This window comes from Nematolebias whitei, chromosome 1 (genome assembly GCF_014905685.2).
Source record: "Nematolebias whitei isolate Nwh7 chromosome 1, NemWhi1, whole genome shotgun sequence".
NCBI lineage: Eukaryota > Metazoa > Chordata > Actinopteri > Cyprinodontiformes > Rivulidae > Nematolebias > Nematolebias whitei.
Window position 1 is genome coordinate 63002896 of NC_056498.1, and position 18616 is coordinate 63021511.

The 18616-nt window shown below is 42.2% G+C and overlaps 1 protein-coding gene across 4 annotated transcripts in view; it reads right to left on the reverse strand.

Moving 5' to 3' along the window:
• Positions 1-919: 919 nt before the first annotated feature.
• Positions 920-18616, reverse strand: part of LOC119412811 (transcription factor COE3) — a 70740-nt gene continuing 53043 nt past the window's right edge. For 2 of the 4 annotated variants that reach the window (XM_037679870.1, XM_037679863.1), the window contains exons 11-16: positions 10424-10512; positions 3779-3844; positions 3416-3587; positions 2927-3112; positions 2419-2508; positions 920-1158 (exon numbers count right to left, since the gene is read on the reverse strand). In XM_037679870.1, the coding sequence (XP_037535798.1) occupies positions 1127-1158; positions 2419-2508; positions 2927-3112; positions 3416-3587; positions 3779-3844; positions 10424-10512 (635 nt within the window). In that variant the 3' untranslated portion in view covers positions 920-1126. Of the gene's footprint in view, positions 1159-2340; positions 2509-2926; positions 3113-3415; positions 3588-3778; positions 3845-10423; positions 10513-18616 lie in introns of all 4 variants that reach the window. The other 2 variants (XM_037679856.1, XM_037679848.1) reach the window with 1 other exon arrangement.

An 18616-nucleotide genomic window follows, 5' to 3' on the forward strand; every position in this document is an offset into this window, starting at 1 on the left:
TTGTTGGTTTTTTTATGCTTTTTCCCCCCTTTTTTTTGTTGATCTAAAAGAACATGAAAAAAGACAGATGTATAAATATTTAGCACAAGTTTGGCAATATCACAATAGTCTACATTTTTTAAACCACATATAAAACACAGAAGGGAGTTGGAGCCAAAAGGAGACTGCTCCTCATCAACAAGAAACAGACTTCACAGTAGCCTAGGAATGCATTCATTTACAGTGCTAGCAAAAAAGTTGAAAAAACATGGCAAAACACACTTGCTTAAAAGGAAGCTCTAGACATGGAAGTACATCATATTCATCAACAGAGCAGTGTTTTTGTACACGTCAGTGTGCTTGTTGAGTCAGAGATTTTTTTAAAAATGTTTTTTGTTTTTTTGAAGATGATTTCTAGCTACAATAAATTACAAAATTTAAGTTAAAATGCAGGAATGAAACATGATACAACATTGTCCGCCTAGCCCCACCCCGTATGTTCACTCATATCTATTGTACTTTTTTTGTTCATCAAGTTTCTAAATTATATATTTCATATAATTTCCAGTTGAAATTCAAACCGTCTTGGCCCCTGTGTATTTTCTCCTCACACATAAAAATACAAAAAGTCACATTATAAAGACGCACAACTGTTGTGAATCTATTAAAAGAGCTGAAACGAACGCAATGATCTGAGGCAAACAAGTTTGTTGGCAAATGTACTGTACATCAGTGTTTTTACTTTACAACCAGGTGGTGAGTCTACTGAGTCCTTTTTAAGTCATGAGCGTGGTCGATTGGACGAGTCCGAAGCCGAGTCACAACTCGACAGGTATACAAAATAAATCCTTCATCATCCCGTGTCCTCTTCAAGGGGAGTAGAATGTGCGGAGGGGGAAAAAAAAAAGTCCCACAGAGAGAGAAAAAAAAATCGTTTCACATGAAATCCTTTTTTTTTTTTTTTTTTGTCCCGTAGGTTGTGGCAGTCATTAAAAAGAAATAAGAACTTTTTTCTTTCTTTAGAACAAGCGGTTGACTATACATTACACCACCATTTTGCAGTGTGCTTTGGGAGTGGGGAGGGGGTGGGGGGGTGTCCCGTGAAGTGGTAGTGTGTCGACTAGTGCTTGAGATGACAAAAGTGCTTTTACATTGGAGGGACGACCAGGCCGGACATGGCTGAGGGACGAAAAAGAAAGACAAAAAGACATCAGTTGATTTAGCACAAAAGCAAGTTTGGATATAATCATGAAAATTTTTTGAAATCTAAATGTAGTGCATGCATGTTTGCTTGAGTGCACAAGTGTGTGAATGTATGCCCTAATGTGCTTGTTTGCGTATGTGCCTGTGAGTGTTTGCCGTGTCCGCCTGCCTGCTGCTGTATGTCCTAACGGGGGGGAGAGTTTAAAAAACCCTCCCTCTTGCTCTGACATTTCAGCCCTCAGCACGCCAGTCCTGCTATGTGTGATATTTCTCCTGGCGTTGGGGTAATGGCAAACAGTGGCCCAGACTCCCAGGAGACCCAGCTGTGGTGACGACAGAGCAACAACACGGTCACTTCCCACAATGCCACAATCCTACAGTACTAGACACTTCTCAGATTCATTCCTGACACTTATTTTCCTCCTCTCGTCTCTTTATCATCGCCTCTATGGCTGAGCAGCACATTAGTCCTGCATTTCCCCCCAAAGTTGCGCCTTTGCATCATTATCCAAGAGAGATTAGGCTAGATCAAAGGTAGCTCCCGTTATTTCACCAAGACCATCTGCTTTGGATATCATTAGCAACTGTAGCTCATCCTAAGAGTTTATATATTCAGTATTTTCACACGTTTTAACAATTAGGCAACTAGTGAAGTGCTAGGATGATATATTATTATATTACTCTGAGTATATTTGTAGAGTCATGGTTGAAATGCTTTTAAGTTTGCCAGCGCAGATGATGGCAAGGCATTGCTCATTAATTTCTGCACAACATGTATTAATAAGTATGAACGTGTAGCAAGATGAACTTTAATTTCCCACTTCATTAAGCCCAATGTTATTAATCTTGGGGCACACACTACAGCTAAGCTTGTTTTCAATGCAATCATGTTGGTCATGACACGTGCACAAAACCTAATAAACATAATTACTGAAACAATTCGGTGAAGGTCTCTTCCTGCGACATCGGAGCAGATCATTTGTATGTAAGAGCAACAAGGATGCATGTTTGCCATCCTACACTTGTGTGTTTGTATGTGGGTGTATGCGTGTGTGAGAGAGAGCATGCTTTATGGAAGTGTGTGCATGTTTGGATGCAAACTGAATGTTGTAAATTGGCCTGTCAAAATGCATATATTTGTAATGATTAATCCCTCACCAAACCGGACAGAGGCCTGAGCAGCGGTATCTGACCAGTAGTCCGTAGGGAAGGGATGAGGGGGTGAGGGGGGCTCACCTTGCAGTCCGTTGCCGTTGGCGCTGGTGCAGGAGGGGGGTGGGGAGGCCTGGGGTCGGACCACAGGGGCGAAGGCGCTCTTTTGTTTAACTGCGGAGACGACAGGGAGGGCAAGGGAAAAGAGGAAGGGTGAGAGTAAGAACGTGCTGTGAGTAGTGCTCAAGAGGGAGAGGGCAGTTAAGGTAAGGTTGGGATAGAGTTACTACGAGGAGGACACATGATCAGTACTCGCAGGCCCCTACGATCAACATCTTGTCCGGTTGAACAAATACAGGTGGCCAATAGTCAAATACACCTAATATGTCTGCCGGTCTGAGCCACATGTTCGTTCTCTGAAGTACTTACACTAAACAAGCTCCCGTGAATGAACTGTAATATATTTTGACCGTCAATAATATTCCAACCTTGTCAGGAATAATTCACAGAAGTGAAAACGAATGTGCGAGCTGGAATTAAATCAGCACCAGCTTAGTGCTACGAGAGCGTGCAGGAGTGGCAAGCTACTCACTTCCATATGGGGAGTTGGCAGAGGATCCGTTGAGGAACCCAGGGGAGCTTGGCACTCCCAGGTTCATACCGGCATTGCCGTAGCCATTCATGCTGTTGCTGACTGTGTTGTAGCTCGACTGCTGTGGGGTGCTGCTGGAGATGTAGCCCCGAGGGGACACGCTGCTGGTGTTCCGGCTGTAGCCCACTGGAAAAACACAGGTGGAAGATGGGCATTCATTTATTTGTTCTTCTGTATCAGAGAAATGCTCAGTGATTAAAGTAAATGACAAGAGAACGTTGGTGGTTAAAACCATAAACTACTTTGTGTGTTTATTTGATCAGATTTCTTAACTGTATACTTACTTAAAAACGTGTTTTATGTATTATCGAATACAAAACAAGGAAATATCTGTCAATGCAAACCACCTGGACTTCCACTAAGGAGCAAGTGCTGATGCACCCCCACACTAAGAAATCTATAATCTATAAAATCCTTGAAATCACGCACCTTGGTCGTTCCCTTGTGACTCAGACACATTGACTGCTAGCTGGCTGCTGAAGGAGTTGACTCCCATCATGCCGTGGGAGGCTGTGTTAGCGAGAGAGGGGATCTGGTTGTGGTTGCGGGGAACGCTGTACAGGGCCTCTGCGATGTCTGCCGCCCTCTTAAGAATGATCTCCTGAGAGGTGAAAAGAAAGCAGTTTATTATTTCCACTTTTCTTAACACAGCTTTTTTTTCATGCATGTTTTATGGCTCTATAAAACTTAAACTACAATATTCTTCAGGAAAAAAAGTGGTGAATACGCCATTTGCTTACAGTATATTATCAGAAACTTGTTTTTTGCTGAAAACAGCTGTGTGGTACAAACCTGGTTGTTGTGGGGCATTCCGTACAGGGCTTCAACAAGATCGGCCGCCCTCTTCAGTAACACCTCCTGAAGAGGAAAACGTAAAGTGAACTTAAAGCCCAGACAGTTACATTTACTACCCAGCCTAGATAAATAATTACCAGCAAGATATTAAAACAAACTGATTTAACAATCTCATTAGAAATGTACAACATAAGCTGCTTTATTCATACCCATCTGCTCACAACAGCCTCATGTTCAGACTGATGTTTAATACACTGTATTATATTATTATTGTTCAACGTATATCTTAGATCCTTGTATACTGTTTCCTTTTATACTTCATATTTTTGCTGTTTTTGAATGTAACTGGGACCTTAAGTACACAATTTCGTTCCACCTCATGTACCACATGACAATAAAGTCACCTTGAACCATGAATAAAAAGCTGGCAACAAAGTATTTAATCCTATCCATCCATCCATTTTCTTTACCCGTTTATTCCATTTTGGGTCACGGGGGTCGCTGGTGCCCATGTCCAGCAATCACTGTGCGAGGGGCGGGGTACACCCTGGACGGGTCGCAAGTCCATCACAGGGCCACATAGAGACAAACGAGACAAACAAACATTCACTCTCTCACTCACACCTAAGGACAATTTAGAGTTACCAATCAGCCTAACATGCATGTTTTTGGTCTGTGGGAGGAAACCGGAGTACCCGGAGAAAACCCATGCATGCACGGAGAGAACATGCAAACTCTACCCAGAAAGGCCAAGGACCTGCTCGCTGAGAGGCAGCAGCTCTACCAGTTGCGCCACTGTGCTGCCCTGAATTTAATCCTAATGGATGAAAAAAAAAACCACCCTGTTCAGTAAAAAGTGAAAATAATTCGTGTTGTCATCATTGCACCCATACAATGACAAAACTTGTTCTCTGTATTTGACTCATCATGCAGGTGAGGTATTCAGAAGTTGAGCAGCTGGCAGCTATGTAAACTGCCCGTGGAGCAGTGAGGGAGTAGGTGTCTTGCTGAAGGACACTTAGACATATGGGCATGACATGGAATCAAACCTGCAACTTTCAGTTCTCAACACTGCCCTGCTAATACGCCCCAGCCGCCCCTAATCAAGCATGTATGATACTTGTTTAAAGCAATGGTTCCCAACCCTGGTCCCTGAGGAACACCATCCTGCATGTTTTAGTTGTTCCTCTGCTCCAGCACACCTGATTTGAATCAAAGGGTGATTAACAGGCTTCGGACGAACTCAAGGAAGTAATTAAACCACTGAATCAGGTGTGTTGGAGCAGAGAAACAACTAAAACATGCAGGATGGTGTTCCTCAAGGACAAGGGTTGGGAACCACTGGTTTAAAGAACCATTTCACTTAAGGTGACAAGACTAGAGTACATTTTTGAAAGAGTAGTTCAGTAAACATTGGACATCATTTTTGCATGTGGATTGACGACCACGATTCCAAACCTTAGCCCTACAGAGAACTTTTGGAATGTAGTGAAAATTTCACACTAGTTCAATTTTACAACCAAATCAAGATTTTGACTAAAACACATGCAAATCTGGATGTAAATGGGTTTTGTGTCATTGCATATTGAAATCTTATAGTGTAATGAATTCATGACACTTTAATCATAACAATGTTATCCAGGTGGACTAATAGAAATTAGCAATTTTTAAAATGCATTTATTTATTTATTTAGGCATTCTGCACACAGGAATAAGAACACGAGCAGACTTGCAGGACAAGGTTGTAAAGCGCTTTCAGAAATGTTTACATAAATAAAAGCCACCTTGATTTAAGAGGCTCCAGAGGTGCATTTATACAGCACTACCATTTTGCTCCTTCCAACCATGCAGAGCAGTGAATAATGTTCCCTATCTTAATTAAACTGGCATAGTCCTTTAAAAACAACACCTCGCCCATGATTCTGGGCCTCACGTTTGCTCCGGAGTTCAGTGCCGAGTCCCCTCTCTTCAGAACAATAAAGTGAATTAGCTCTGGGTTAATCTAGTTCTGTTGTAATGACATTAAGGAATTTTTCAATTAACCTCTTTGACTGGCTGTTGCAAAGGACTTCACAAATGACTTCCCATCCAGCGAGAGCTGGGTGCTTGTGCCTTGGGGACACGGATGCTCAGGATGTGGTCTTATCCATGTCTGCATGCTTGCCCCCATTTGACAATGCGGATTAGCTGTGTTGCTTTGGCTCTTAACAGTGAAAATTAGTTGGCCCCAGATTCTGTTCCCCCCACTCCGTTTTGGGCTTTCAGCTAGGTGGGGTTTGGCCCGTTTGTGTGTTTTATCTCCTCTTTGAATTCAGCACTTACAATTAAATCCCTCTCAAGAAACCAGGCTGCTCTCTTTGTTTTCTATAATACACAAGGCAGTATGCTCTATGAAAACCCTCTTCTCTTAGAGTGCATTTAATCTGACAAAGGCAAGTTGCAGACATGGCTGTTGTGTGTGCTTTTTAAACTGCTCTCTTGTCACCTGCTGGAGAGCAGAGATTTGTCGACAGTGCTGTTAGAACTCTGGTTAAAAGCAATGCAAATCTGTCACTAGAAACATCTCAGATGGTGCTTGTTTTCTTCCCACATTCACTGTGTTTTCTTTTGCAGGCCTCGGTAATTTGTCTGAAGTGTTCCATCACTTGGCAGTAGCAGTGTGGGATTAAGACGGCAGCTGCCATAAATGAATGTAAACACAGCTTTCGCGCCTTCAAACAGCGGCCTCCAAGACTTGGCCTGCATCTCCGAGGCGCAGCGTATGTAGTGTGTACGGAGTGTGTGTATGGGCCCTTTCATCCTAAGGAGCAGATCTAGCGCAGTTCTTGATTTATCAAGATGAATTACTGTAGAAGCCACTTGCAGCGTATGCCATGCTCTCTTATAGAAACATATCGCTTAATCCACCCCAAGTTACCGGATGGGTGGCTCTTAGAATGGGCATTTACCTCTGAAATTGGTGTGTATGCTCAACGTTGCATGCATCTAGTTTGCATACAAATAAAGAATTATGGTTGTCGTGAAGCAGGTAGACTAAATGAGAGGACCAGCTGTCTTGATGTGTTCTCATCAGGCAGAACAGATTTCTCTCTCTCTTGCTGAGTGAGATAAAGTGGTTTTCTTTCTTTTTGTCTGCAGTTAATAATTACCAATAATCTATTCTATCATATTTCAAGATCTCCTACATGGCTCTCAATTTTAAACAACAATTAAAGCAATTAAGACTGTCGCGTTCGCAAGCCATGTTTCATTCTCTGTAAAACGTCTTCTCACTCCTTGTCCATATGGTGCTTTGCAGCAGTGACATAAGGACAGCTTGGAAAAAGGAGGAGAGAAAACGATATTGCCTCTCATCCTTAATCTGTCGTTTACTGCGTGGTGTCTTAACTAACCGAGCTGACTCGCAGGGCTATGCTTAAGTGGCAACCTAGTCATATCCAAGGATGATGAGAAGTGCTGCACCCAATCAAGGAAGAAGTTTGTTTTCTTATGACGCGACGCTTTCATGCGCATCAGCTCACGCTGTGAATACGATTAGCACGGAATAGAGTTCCGAGGGCATTTCCATGTAAATCTCAATCCTGCTCCAGCATAAGTGTAATTGGCTTTCTTGTCATGGAGACATATCTGAACACACCATGTTAAACTGAAACAATTAAAAAGCTTCAAATGATTTCTGCTGTTCTGTGACAAATGCGTGACTGATTTGGACTATTGTTTGCTATGCTTTGCATAAAGGTCTTGCGCTGCACAAATGTCTGAACGGTACTGCTCAGATGACTGATCGCCCAAGATTTAGAAGCTGCTTTATGCTATTGCCGAGGAAAAAATAATATTAAATCTGAGTGGAACAAATACCAAATGGTGCGTTATAAAAAAATGTCCAACAATACTGAATCCAAATGTGAGTCTTCAAGCACTAGATTAATGTGGATGTTGTATTTATATTATCACAGTTAATAAAAGAGGGCCTAGGTTATGTAGCTTGGAGTGCTAATGCCATTATAAAACTGTAAGGCAATTACTCTGTTAGCTCTAGCCTGAGGTAATGAATGCATTTAGAAGCATAGGGCCATTAGATGAAGGTACTTCAAAGAGCACAGGAAGAGAGATTCATTTAAATACATGGGTAATTGCTTGACATGAACACATTTGTAATATTTTTTCCTTGTGGATTACACAAAGAATTGGAAAAGAATGGGCTTCTGCTCATTTTGGGGGGGAAAGAAAAGAATCCAAAGCAATCAGCTTAATAATAAAACAATATTGAGTTTCCACTTTTAATTTCATAATGAATCTAATTTGTTACAGAAGAGAGAAATTGAGTGTGATATAATGTGATATCCAGTCTATTTGTCCATTACTGCCAGAGGGCACAAAATGGTATTATAAATTGTCTTTTTTATATTATGAATAGAAAATTGTTTTATAACAAGATCTTAAAAAGGAGGGTGAATTCCAAAGTCTCTCTTCACTTAACGCAATGCCCGCAAACCAATCTCCTTTCTCATCACTTGACTGCTCACACTTATTACTTTCATATTCACCCTGGACTTTGCATTGAATTTTTATATCTCCACTCCTCCCACAGGGTCAGACTGTCATCTACGATGTTGTCTTAGAATTACGAGGTAAACTTCAATCAGGGGCAGCTTCCCCCCTTTTTTCTCTGTGTAGCAACAATATTAGCGTGCATCCCTTGCTATCCATGAGCACTCCCATATTGGCTTTCTGTCTCCCTACAATTACCACGTGTCTTACTGGTCCCAGGGAGAAGGCTGGTGGAAATCAATAGTGCAGTAATATTATCAACTGGAGGGTGAAGTCATGGAAGGGAGGGGGGGGGATAGAGGCGGTGAGTGGGCTTGGTGTCGATTTGCCTTTCTGCTAATGCACACCGCGCGTCCTCCAGCTTTATCTTCTTTTTATAGAGTCTCCCGGCCTCACCTGCACCTTGTAATGGCTGTTCTCTATATGCTGTTTCTGTTCTCATTCCAAATGTACATGCCAGCCTCAGCCTGCCGCAGGCTGTTTTATTGGGAATGTGCTTTTGACCCGGAGAGCTGACCCTCAGATGGCAAGCTTAACAATGACGAATCACTTGGTGGGATCATTTACATGCCCCCTGAACCCCATATTTGGGTCCATTAGAGAGCAAATCAAATATTTATGTTGTTTATTGGAAGTGCAGGGTTTCATCTCACTCTGTGATTGTTCCATGCAAAGGCTGGGAGACCGTGCTATATTAAGTATACGCTCACCCAGGAAACTAATCTTGGGCTCAGTGTCAAAATGTGTCTCGCAACCAGCAGTGCTTTGTATTCAAGGAAAGAAGTGATCTTTCTTTGTAATAAGACCATGTACGTATTATGTCTCCATTTGCTAAAAAGATGTGGGTTTCATAAAAAAACAAAAAAAATAGAAAGCAAACTGTGTGACTTTATAAAACTATAGCGGTGTAGTTAGATTGACTGGTCATGCCAGCAAGAGATGGAACAAGTCATGTGGATATTAAAAGTAAAGTGTACTTTTAGCTTCTGGTCAACGTTTACACGTGATATTAGAGTAACATTTCATGTCTAGGTGTAGCTTCTTCTCTCCACAGGGACCAGGTCTAATTGAAACACTTCATATACCGAACCAACCACTAGCTGTGATGCTCCATCTCTCCATGTTGCCTTGGTCAAACATCTATAGCCAGCACACTGTCTGTTCGTTATTAAATTGTCCGTTGGACATTAATAATATTGCTGTGTTGCTTGCTGGGATTTAATAGATAAGGTCTTTAAAGGTTTTACAGTATTATTAAAACTCTGAGGTGGCCTCCACTTTACTACATGCCGAGGGGTTTTGAATTGACTAATCAGTCATATTATTACTTTTGACACATCTGGAACATCGGTCATCAAAATGGCTACTGGCAGGGTAGCAATTAGTGAAAACATACAGATTGATTGTATCAGTAGGAAATGGAAAGGGTTTGAGAATCAAAAGAAAGTAAAGGATTAAAAATACTGCGCGAGATGGGAATTTAAAAACAGAAATCTATGCACCTTATGTTGTTTAATCACTATGGCGGTATTTATTTTTTTTAATGACACACCAGTGTGTCTACAAGCTGATGTGGTTTTCAGCTCCTTCACGCAAGTTGAAAAAGGGAAGAAAAAAAAACAACAATAAGAAAGCCAAAGCATAATAACATGCAGTCTTTGTCTATTAGCTGCAGTAAGACTAGAGGGTTTACGGCACAGGGTTCTGTAAACAAAAGATTAAACCAAATCGAGCCGCAGAAAATGAAAGGAAAACATGAGTGGGGTAATGAGGGTGCAGGCGTCGTTTCTGACCAGATTACCATCTCCACAGACTACTGGAGAGGAAAACGCCTGATTGAGCTATTTTACCACACAGAGAGTTTACGCCTCTCTCCACACACAAAACCAATACCATTACCACACTGGTTGGTGGGTAAAGCCACATATGTGAAGCAAAGCTGTTAGTGCTTAGGGTCACAGTGCTCTGCATTTATGGTAATGTTGTTCTGTTTATTTGTCACACTCAGAGTATGAAGACATTAAAAGCCAGACAGCACTGTGTCATTACCATTTGTAGTTTTTTTCCACACAACCCAGACACTTTACTGACCTTTGGTAACCTCTCAGGATCGCCAGGGTGCCTGGGGATGACCTTCTGCAGCCTCTGGAAACCATAGTCGATAGTGGGCTCATTCAGGGCTGAAAGATAATATGGGGAGATGAAATTTAGAGCCATTTCAGGACTAATTTTCCAAGAGATATAAAGAAACTAATTGAGGAATCTGTTAAGAGTTTACAGTACTAAAGCCATTTCAGAATGCCTAATTTCAAAGAAACCTCAAGGGTGATACTAGGTTTTATGAAACATTAGCAGCTCCAAAGAGAGCATAAGCAATAAAAAATGACACCAACTCGTCTGACACTTGTGTCACCAAGTGCTGTTCCATTAACATCCATGATGACCTACATCACTCTGCGAATCCTTCGGAGGGACCCTCCCCCTTTTTATCTGCTCAAGAATATTGACTACGGCAAACTACATAGCAGGGGTCTTTTAATCTAACAGAGCTTTAATAATCTGTGAAAGTCTGTCCACACATTGATCTAGTGTAAGTTGCTGTCATTTCACCCTTCTGCACCAACAGTACTGCAACACTGGGCCCATGAAATACGGCAGCAGATCCCATGGAGCCATTAATCTCTCCCACCCCTCAAATAGTAATCTGGGGCATGAGGCATATTGGGCGATGAATCAGAGGCACAAAGTAAATGAATCATAACCCAGACTTTGGTGAGAGCAGGGCGTTTTATGTCTGACAGTCCTAATGGGTAATTGAAGGTTTCCTTACAGCTCCGCCTGATTCTAAACAATCATGTGTACTCTCATAGCAGAGGCAGGGCAGAGGGGAGGAGGGGTAGGAAGGAGGAAAGCAGTGTAAAAGGGGAAGGAACGACTTAATAGAGAACATCACTTCTCAATGTAGATATCATTTTCAGGAGAGTAACTCCGCCGAGCAAGGCGCTTCATAAATCAATGGCTTTCTATGGAGACTAATAAGAGCTGCCTGCCTCTATTCATTGTTCAGCCTGTAATTTGGCCCATCACTCATTACTCAGCATGTAATTTCAGCATTAACACCACACAGCTCGCTGAACCTGCTGAACACCAGAAAATGTGGAAGCAAAATACAAATTCAACCCCCCCACTCCCCCCGACAATCTCTCTCTCACACACACACACACACACACACACTCGCTGGCAGAGCCACAGAGGCAAAAGCCAAAGACTCAGGGCACAAAAAAGCAACATGTTTTATTTCTTACTATTTCTTTTGCACTCGTACTTAAAACTGAAATTGTGCACCAGTTGTACCAAAACCTGAATACAGTAATTGCCAGCTTGACTGTGATCAAATGGAACAATTATGTGTTCAAGCATGGACAATGTGGGGAACTAATCAATAGTAATGATCCAGGTTACAAATATAGTGGTATCCAACCCCTATAGTTCAGACACACCTGAATAAACCCCGTGTCACAACTACATACACTGCTGGAAATCTGATTTGACATGTCATCATGTGTCCTGAAACGACAAAGGTCTGCGTCGGAATGTGGGGGAAAGTCATCTCCTCCTTAATAAAGAATTGATCTGCTGTATTGATCGTACATGACAAGAATGTAGCAAGGAATGTGCCCCCTTTTCTTTTGTTATTTCTACTCCCCCTCTTATCCTATGCACTCTGGCAGTCTTGTAAATGTGTAGATGTGTACACCCACTCACACACATATGCGAGAGCCTGTGCCCTGCTGGAAAAAGTGTATGTGCACGACAGCCCTGCCAGACCCCGCTGCTCAGTGTGATGTAAATTGTGTATGTGTAAAAAGCACTCCATAATCAGGCCATCCATCATCAGAGGCTGTCAGTGGGCTCTCTCAGGGTGATACATCACGCTCTCCTGTCCTCTGCCTCAGCTGGGGCCTACACAACCCGCCAGGCATGCTGGGAACGCAGCCGGACAGACGTACAGTATGGGACGAGACATAGGTTGGGAGCGGGGCACTGTTTGACATGCCTTCCCAATGATAATGATGCCCCACTGTAAATGTCAGGCTAAAAATTGTGATGAATGTGTTTTGGAGGGCTCAGTCCTTAGAGCACGCTTTGAACTGAATTGGCATTATCAGTATTCCTTGCTTTGATCTGTAGGAATCAAAATGTGTCAAATCAAAAAAATAATGTTCCTTTTAAACTGGTCTTTAAACTGATCTCTGTCACATTTAAAACCTGGTCCAGTGTTGCACAGTTGTATTTCAAGCGTCAGGCATGATCTCCACATGTCGACATGTCGCCATCTCATCTATCATGGAGATGATCTTTGTAACAACCCCCGCGTAATGAAATTGGTGACATAGACTGCCATCTGCTATTGATTTCATGCAAATGCTTTTGACAGCTGATGGAGACTTGCATTAGTGCTAAACGGTGCTGTCAGTTGATGAGTTGACACTTTTGTAGTCATAGCATGTACACTTGTGCAGACAGACACAGACAATGTCAATAATCCTGTAAAAGCTGCTGATGATATATACTTAGCACTTATATTCAATCTAGACAATAAATGTGCAGTCATTGCACTGCTCCGCATAATTTTTCCTCCATGCAAAGATTTTCTTTCATCTGCAGAGCTTTTCCAAGAATCATTGGGATGACTCCTTACATTTTCTTGATGCACAAGCATTGACAGAAGCCTTTTCACACTTTTACCCTCTTTAACTCATTGCCTTTTTTAATCTTCGACACATGGTAATGCTCTAACTTCTCACTCGTAAACTTGACTCTCTTTTGAAGATGGAATCTAAATGAAAATCAAATCATATCACATTTATTATATAGCACATTTTAGAACGACTGCCGTTGGCCAATGTGCAAATCTAGCTCTGTGATGATTCCAAAATGTGTTTGTTCCTCTTTGACCTTCCTACAGAATGTTGCGAAAGAAGTATCCCCCACACCCCACCCCCTCCCACAAACATACACACACATCTCTTTGCTCATCCTTACCCTTCTGTAAGGCTTCTCAGTCACTTCAAGGAAACATGAAACCCTGCACACACATCCCATAAATCCTGCACTGGGTAGGGAGTCTAGCCGAGGGGAGGAGGAGGAGGGACAGAGACTACTATGGGTGGTTTGATAGCGGGGGTTGGGGGGTGGAGGGGAGGGGGGGGTCACTGGCACGTTCCAGTCACGCCCGCTTCCCGGCCCGCGGCCAATCAATACCACTTTCCTGTTTTAGAGGCGGGTAATTATGAGGTGGAGAGATTGTGTGACCTCTCACCCCTGCTGCATTACTCGCCTGATATTAAGATAAATTGCCTGATTTTGGGTAAACATATGCTGCAATTCAAACTGTCAGCACTGGTTTGCTCAGGGATAATTTGTATTGATCTCCTGGCTTCTTCCCCATTTTGCTTACTGACCTCATGGATAATTAGAGAAAAAGAGACACGGGGAGGTAAGGCAGGGCTTGCATTTGAATACTTTGCTGGAGAGATGAAGAGCACATGGGTGCGGGGGCAGAGGGAACATTAGACACTAATAGAATTTTCATTTTCTCTCATTTTCTCCTCAGATTTAAACAGGTTACGCATTTTGTTCAATTATATTGCTTATGTCTCTTTTTCCTGCCTGGGTTAGAGATCCTCCGTGTTTTAATTTCCGGGATGATAGAAATTTTTCTAACACAATGTGACAGCAAATATGTTTCAAATTTAGCAGCTAATACCTAAAAGAATTATTGCCACATGTGAGCAAAATTAACATGATAAGTGGCAAAAGCTTGGACCTGCGGTGGAGCGTGCTTTTCCTCTGTGAAGGTTTGGAGGAACATTTTTATGAATATTTTAGTAATTCTCTCCAGAGAGTGAATGATCACGTTTCAGAATATGAAGAAATGGAATGCATGACTCGGTGTGCAGCTGTGACCGTATCATTTCCTTTTTAGTTTTTTTTTTTTTTTTTTTTAAATAAGACGCATGCGCATTCATGGCAGGCCTTCAGCTGAATTCCTCTGCCAGGAATATGCACTTCCCAATTTTATTTTGATTTGACACCTTAATCTGCTGCCGTTTCATGCAGCTAACACGTTTTCTGTGAGAGCTCCTTCATAGGCCTCACTCCTGCCACTTTACTTAAAATGTAGAGTGGATCGCTTTTACATGGCATATGACTGTGGTCTGCTGCTCCTTCTCCGTGTTCTCTAGAAATAGGACATGAGTAACCACTCTGAGAAAACAGTGTAACATGGCTGGTGCTGGCAGCCAGAAGTGCTTACATGGCAATACAGCTCAGTGGGCCTTTAGTCTGTATGAAACTAGATTGAACATGTGTATTGACTTACAGTATCAGGGTATAAACATAGGGAAATGTTTGAGCAAAGCAGTAAATTCAAGGGAAATTGTTCCTTGTTAAGTCTATGAGCCTGAATGGAAGCTTGCACAGAGTACTAGCATTCCTGCCAGCCATTACAGCTTATTACGATAACTCTATCTTTCCAGGAGATAAAAACCTAGCCTTGTTGCCATTTGCCAGCTATTACTTTCGCTAATTATACTTAACTGCTTCGAGCTTATCTCCACTCCTCCTACACCATTGAGCAGGTTTTTTTCTTTCCCCTTAACACAAATTAGAGGTGGAGTGGGAGTTGAAAAAGGGGAGACAGATAAACAGCACAAGCAAGAAGTTCATTCAAGTGTTATTGCAATTGTGACTTGTCAAACACTCTGACTGAAGCCTTCAAGGCACCTGCAGTCTGTTAGATGGATGTAGTTCACGGTTAACATAGAATGACCTCTTCTCTTCTAAATTCAGAAGTATGCAGGAGTACATTGGAGACAAAGTAAATAACTTCTCGGAGTTACTGTACAGGGTTTAAACAGAATGGTGTGCAAACAGGGAAGACAAAGTAATCAGAGGTCATGCTGCTGCTGCTCCTCAGTATAGATACTTTCCAGGGTTGAAATACTGTAATAGAAAACATGCAAGCAGATGTAGAAACCATATACCGGTAGTTCAACCAAACCCAAACCAAGCCAAATTGAAAATTTCACAGCAAACCCACGCAAAGCAAACCTCATCTGTTTTAACACTGACCATATCATCTCCATCCACTGTAGCCAGTTATCACTCAGTGATTCCATCTCCAGCAGTCTCAAGATGAACAGGAAATTAAAATTTCAAAGATCTGCAGTTAAGATAAATCAATGGAGACAGATCAATGTTCATTGAAATTTCATGAACTTTGAGCCAATACAGATGAAAAAAGCTCGACAGTTACAGTCTCCCACAGATATTGCTCCTGCAACAGATAAAATGTAATTAACACGGTTAAAAGGGAGCAATGCTACAGATTGCACATCCATAATTTCAGGCTCGCCTCAAATGGGTTGTATTATTAGAAAGGGCCAAAGACACCTGTTCAATCCTCTTAGATGTCATCTAAAGTATGTGTGCCACTTCTCTAAGGACACCAGCGGACTTTCACACATTACCGGCCAACAGAAATCAAATGGGTTCCCTTCACAGCTGATTGCAAGTGCAAATTAATATTGTAAAATGAAGATCAATACATGGACGGGGCACAGATCGATGACGGCTAAATTACGGGTGAATTTTCCCCCTCATTCAAGATGAGTTGTGTTTTCCTCTCAAAGTCAATACCATGCTGCCTCCCTCATTCATTTCTCAATAAACTTGCCGATGAATTTCAATCAAAATGCAGCAGTGGAGGGGGGTTGGGGGCTTGAGTTCTTTTAAAGCCCGTTGGGTGTGGATCATGCTGAAAATGGGGCAAGAAGAGGAGGCTAGAGAAAGGAGGGGAGAGAAAATCCTCGTCGATCAAGAGCCCCTTCTCCCCCCATCCCTCTCTGCCTTTGCTGTCTATCTTTCTCGTTGCAAAGGATTGAGACTGTGATTTAGTGAGGACAATCCATTTTAGAAGCCATTTAAAAAGCAAACTCTAACAATACAGTGCGACAAAAAGTGGGTCCAATTAAAATTAAATCAATGAATACTATCCTTATTGGAAAAAAGGGAACTCACCAATATTCTTAATTTTTCTTGTGAAAGATAAGTACGATACACTTCGTAGAAAAGTATAATGGGGAAAATACATGCTCAACTGTGAGCGCTTACTGTGTTTCAATCAATTTTCTGCTGGATTTCACAGGTCACTTGCTGATAACACGCTGTGGAATAATGCCACAGTGTGCTTCTCAAAGCCTACCTGACAAGCTGCCTGACAGTGGGGAGTGTGAGCACGTGTCACGTCAGCTCTCTAATTGGACACAAGGACCTTCTTCCATGGAACCTTGTCGTGATGCGCACAGGCTCACAAGGCCTTCAAGCCAGGCCCATCTAACTTGGCAATGAGTGTCTACTCCACTCCTGTGGAGCTACTGCTAAATACCAGCGTTGTAATGAGACAGCCAGGTATGGGGATATGGCTAGTGGATAACATGCTTTGACACATGCTTAAACCATTATGCCAACTGGTTACAACCCACTTCACTGTGATGATGACATTTATAAATACTTGTGTCATCCTTCCTCATTGCTGCACTATTATTTTTTTCAGCTTATAAAGAAGAATTCCAAATGCTATGTGGAGTATTTAAAAGAGTATAAATACACAACTTCTGAAGTATGTGGTGTGTGTTTGGAAGTCCACCTCTGAAGCCGATCTGTTTACATACTTCTCTGAATGCCTTTGATTATAACATATCTTTTAGTAGGCCACACCCCATCACCGACCAGCAACTAGTGAAGTACCAAACCCAACCCTGCAGGACAGGAAATGAAAAGGAAGCTCTCCATCTAATCAGCTTGTAAGTCTAGGACTTCAAAGTGACAGCAGGGCGGAGAGGATAGGCTCAATTCACCAGCTGGACAGCACAAGACCCTATCTGATGTGTTCCGATAAAAACGTCTGTGATTGTTTATTTAATCCTTGGAGGGGAGAACCGGGGTGGGAGGGGGGGGGTCCAAAACTACATAGCGTGTTACCTTCTAAAACTGAACCAGGAACACTTGCATTTTATATCACTACCGGTATTTATAGCGCTGACATACTTTGTTGCCCTCTAAGTTTGGATGGACATCCTAAGCACATGCATCTGTTTTCACCTTCATGAAATAAGACGCTTATCTATAGAAAAATCCTACTTCTGCTCTATCACCTCTTTCTTTTCACTCCCTTACAGGGTTGACATTTCTTGATCTCCACCAGTATTGAGTGAAGCACACATGACCCCTTTGTCCTTATGTTGATGAATGACTGCCTCATACCCATTTTGTCAGATTTTGGTGCAGTGGAGTCGATAGCGTCACCTTGACGAGGAAACTTTGTGATCCATCAGCCCTCAAGGCTGTCTGGCCATAACTAAGGCCTGGCAAGAACAGCTCTCTGCATGGGGCATGTGCTTCATCCAAAATCCTTCGCCCAGTGTTCTGCAGTCTTGTGAGGTCAAACGAATGGCTCTTATTTCTGCCGCTTTACAGTGAGGGGGGAAAAACAGAGAAGAAAAAAGCACTTGACTTGTACTAATAGCTGAGAAGCCATGCTGGTCACCAAAGGTCTGAAGACGAAGCACCCTGTCAGTGCCCAGCTTGGGAAATTAGCAAATAATGTTCCCTTCCCCCTGACAAATATGTGACAGCTCGCCTTCGCCAATCATTCTCTCCTAACGTTATGATGCATGTCCTGGATCCCCACCGGAGGATACAGGCGAAGTTTACTGACCCTCAATTTACCCATGACAAATGGGGTCCCGGTAAATGTGCGTTTTCTGGGGTGCGGAAGGGGTTCATTTTAAGCAATCCTGGTTATGTGGATGTCACTGATTAGGATAAATAGTGGCTGAGTGTGTTAGGACTGCTTGCAGAACCATATTACCAGGGGCCAGCATCGTTGCCCCTGGAGGGAAGCTCTCATGGAAACTTGGCCAAGATAAAAAACCAAAAGCTCTGATGCAATTAGGAGCTTAAATTGGATGAATTGTACAGTCGGGTTTTTATTTATGATTTACTCTTTCATACAGCTCTGTAACTAGGCAGTAAAATGGTTAGGAGGCAGTAAATGAGGCTGAAAATTGAGAGCTTTTGTTTAAGATATTCGATTAAACCGACTTGTGGTGTTTTTGGTGCTTAATAAAGTGTAAAGTTGTAATAAAGTATTGACTCAGGTGCAACCATGACTTTCTCCTTTTGATTTTCTACAACCTTGCTGACAGTTGGTTCTAC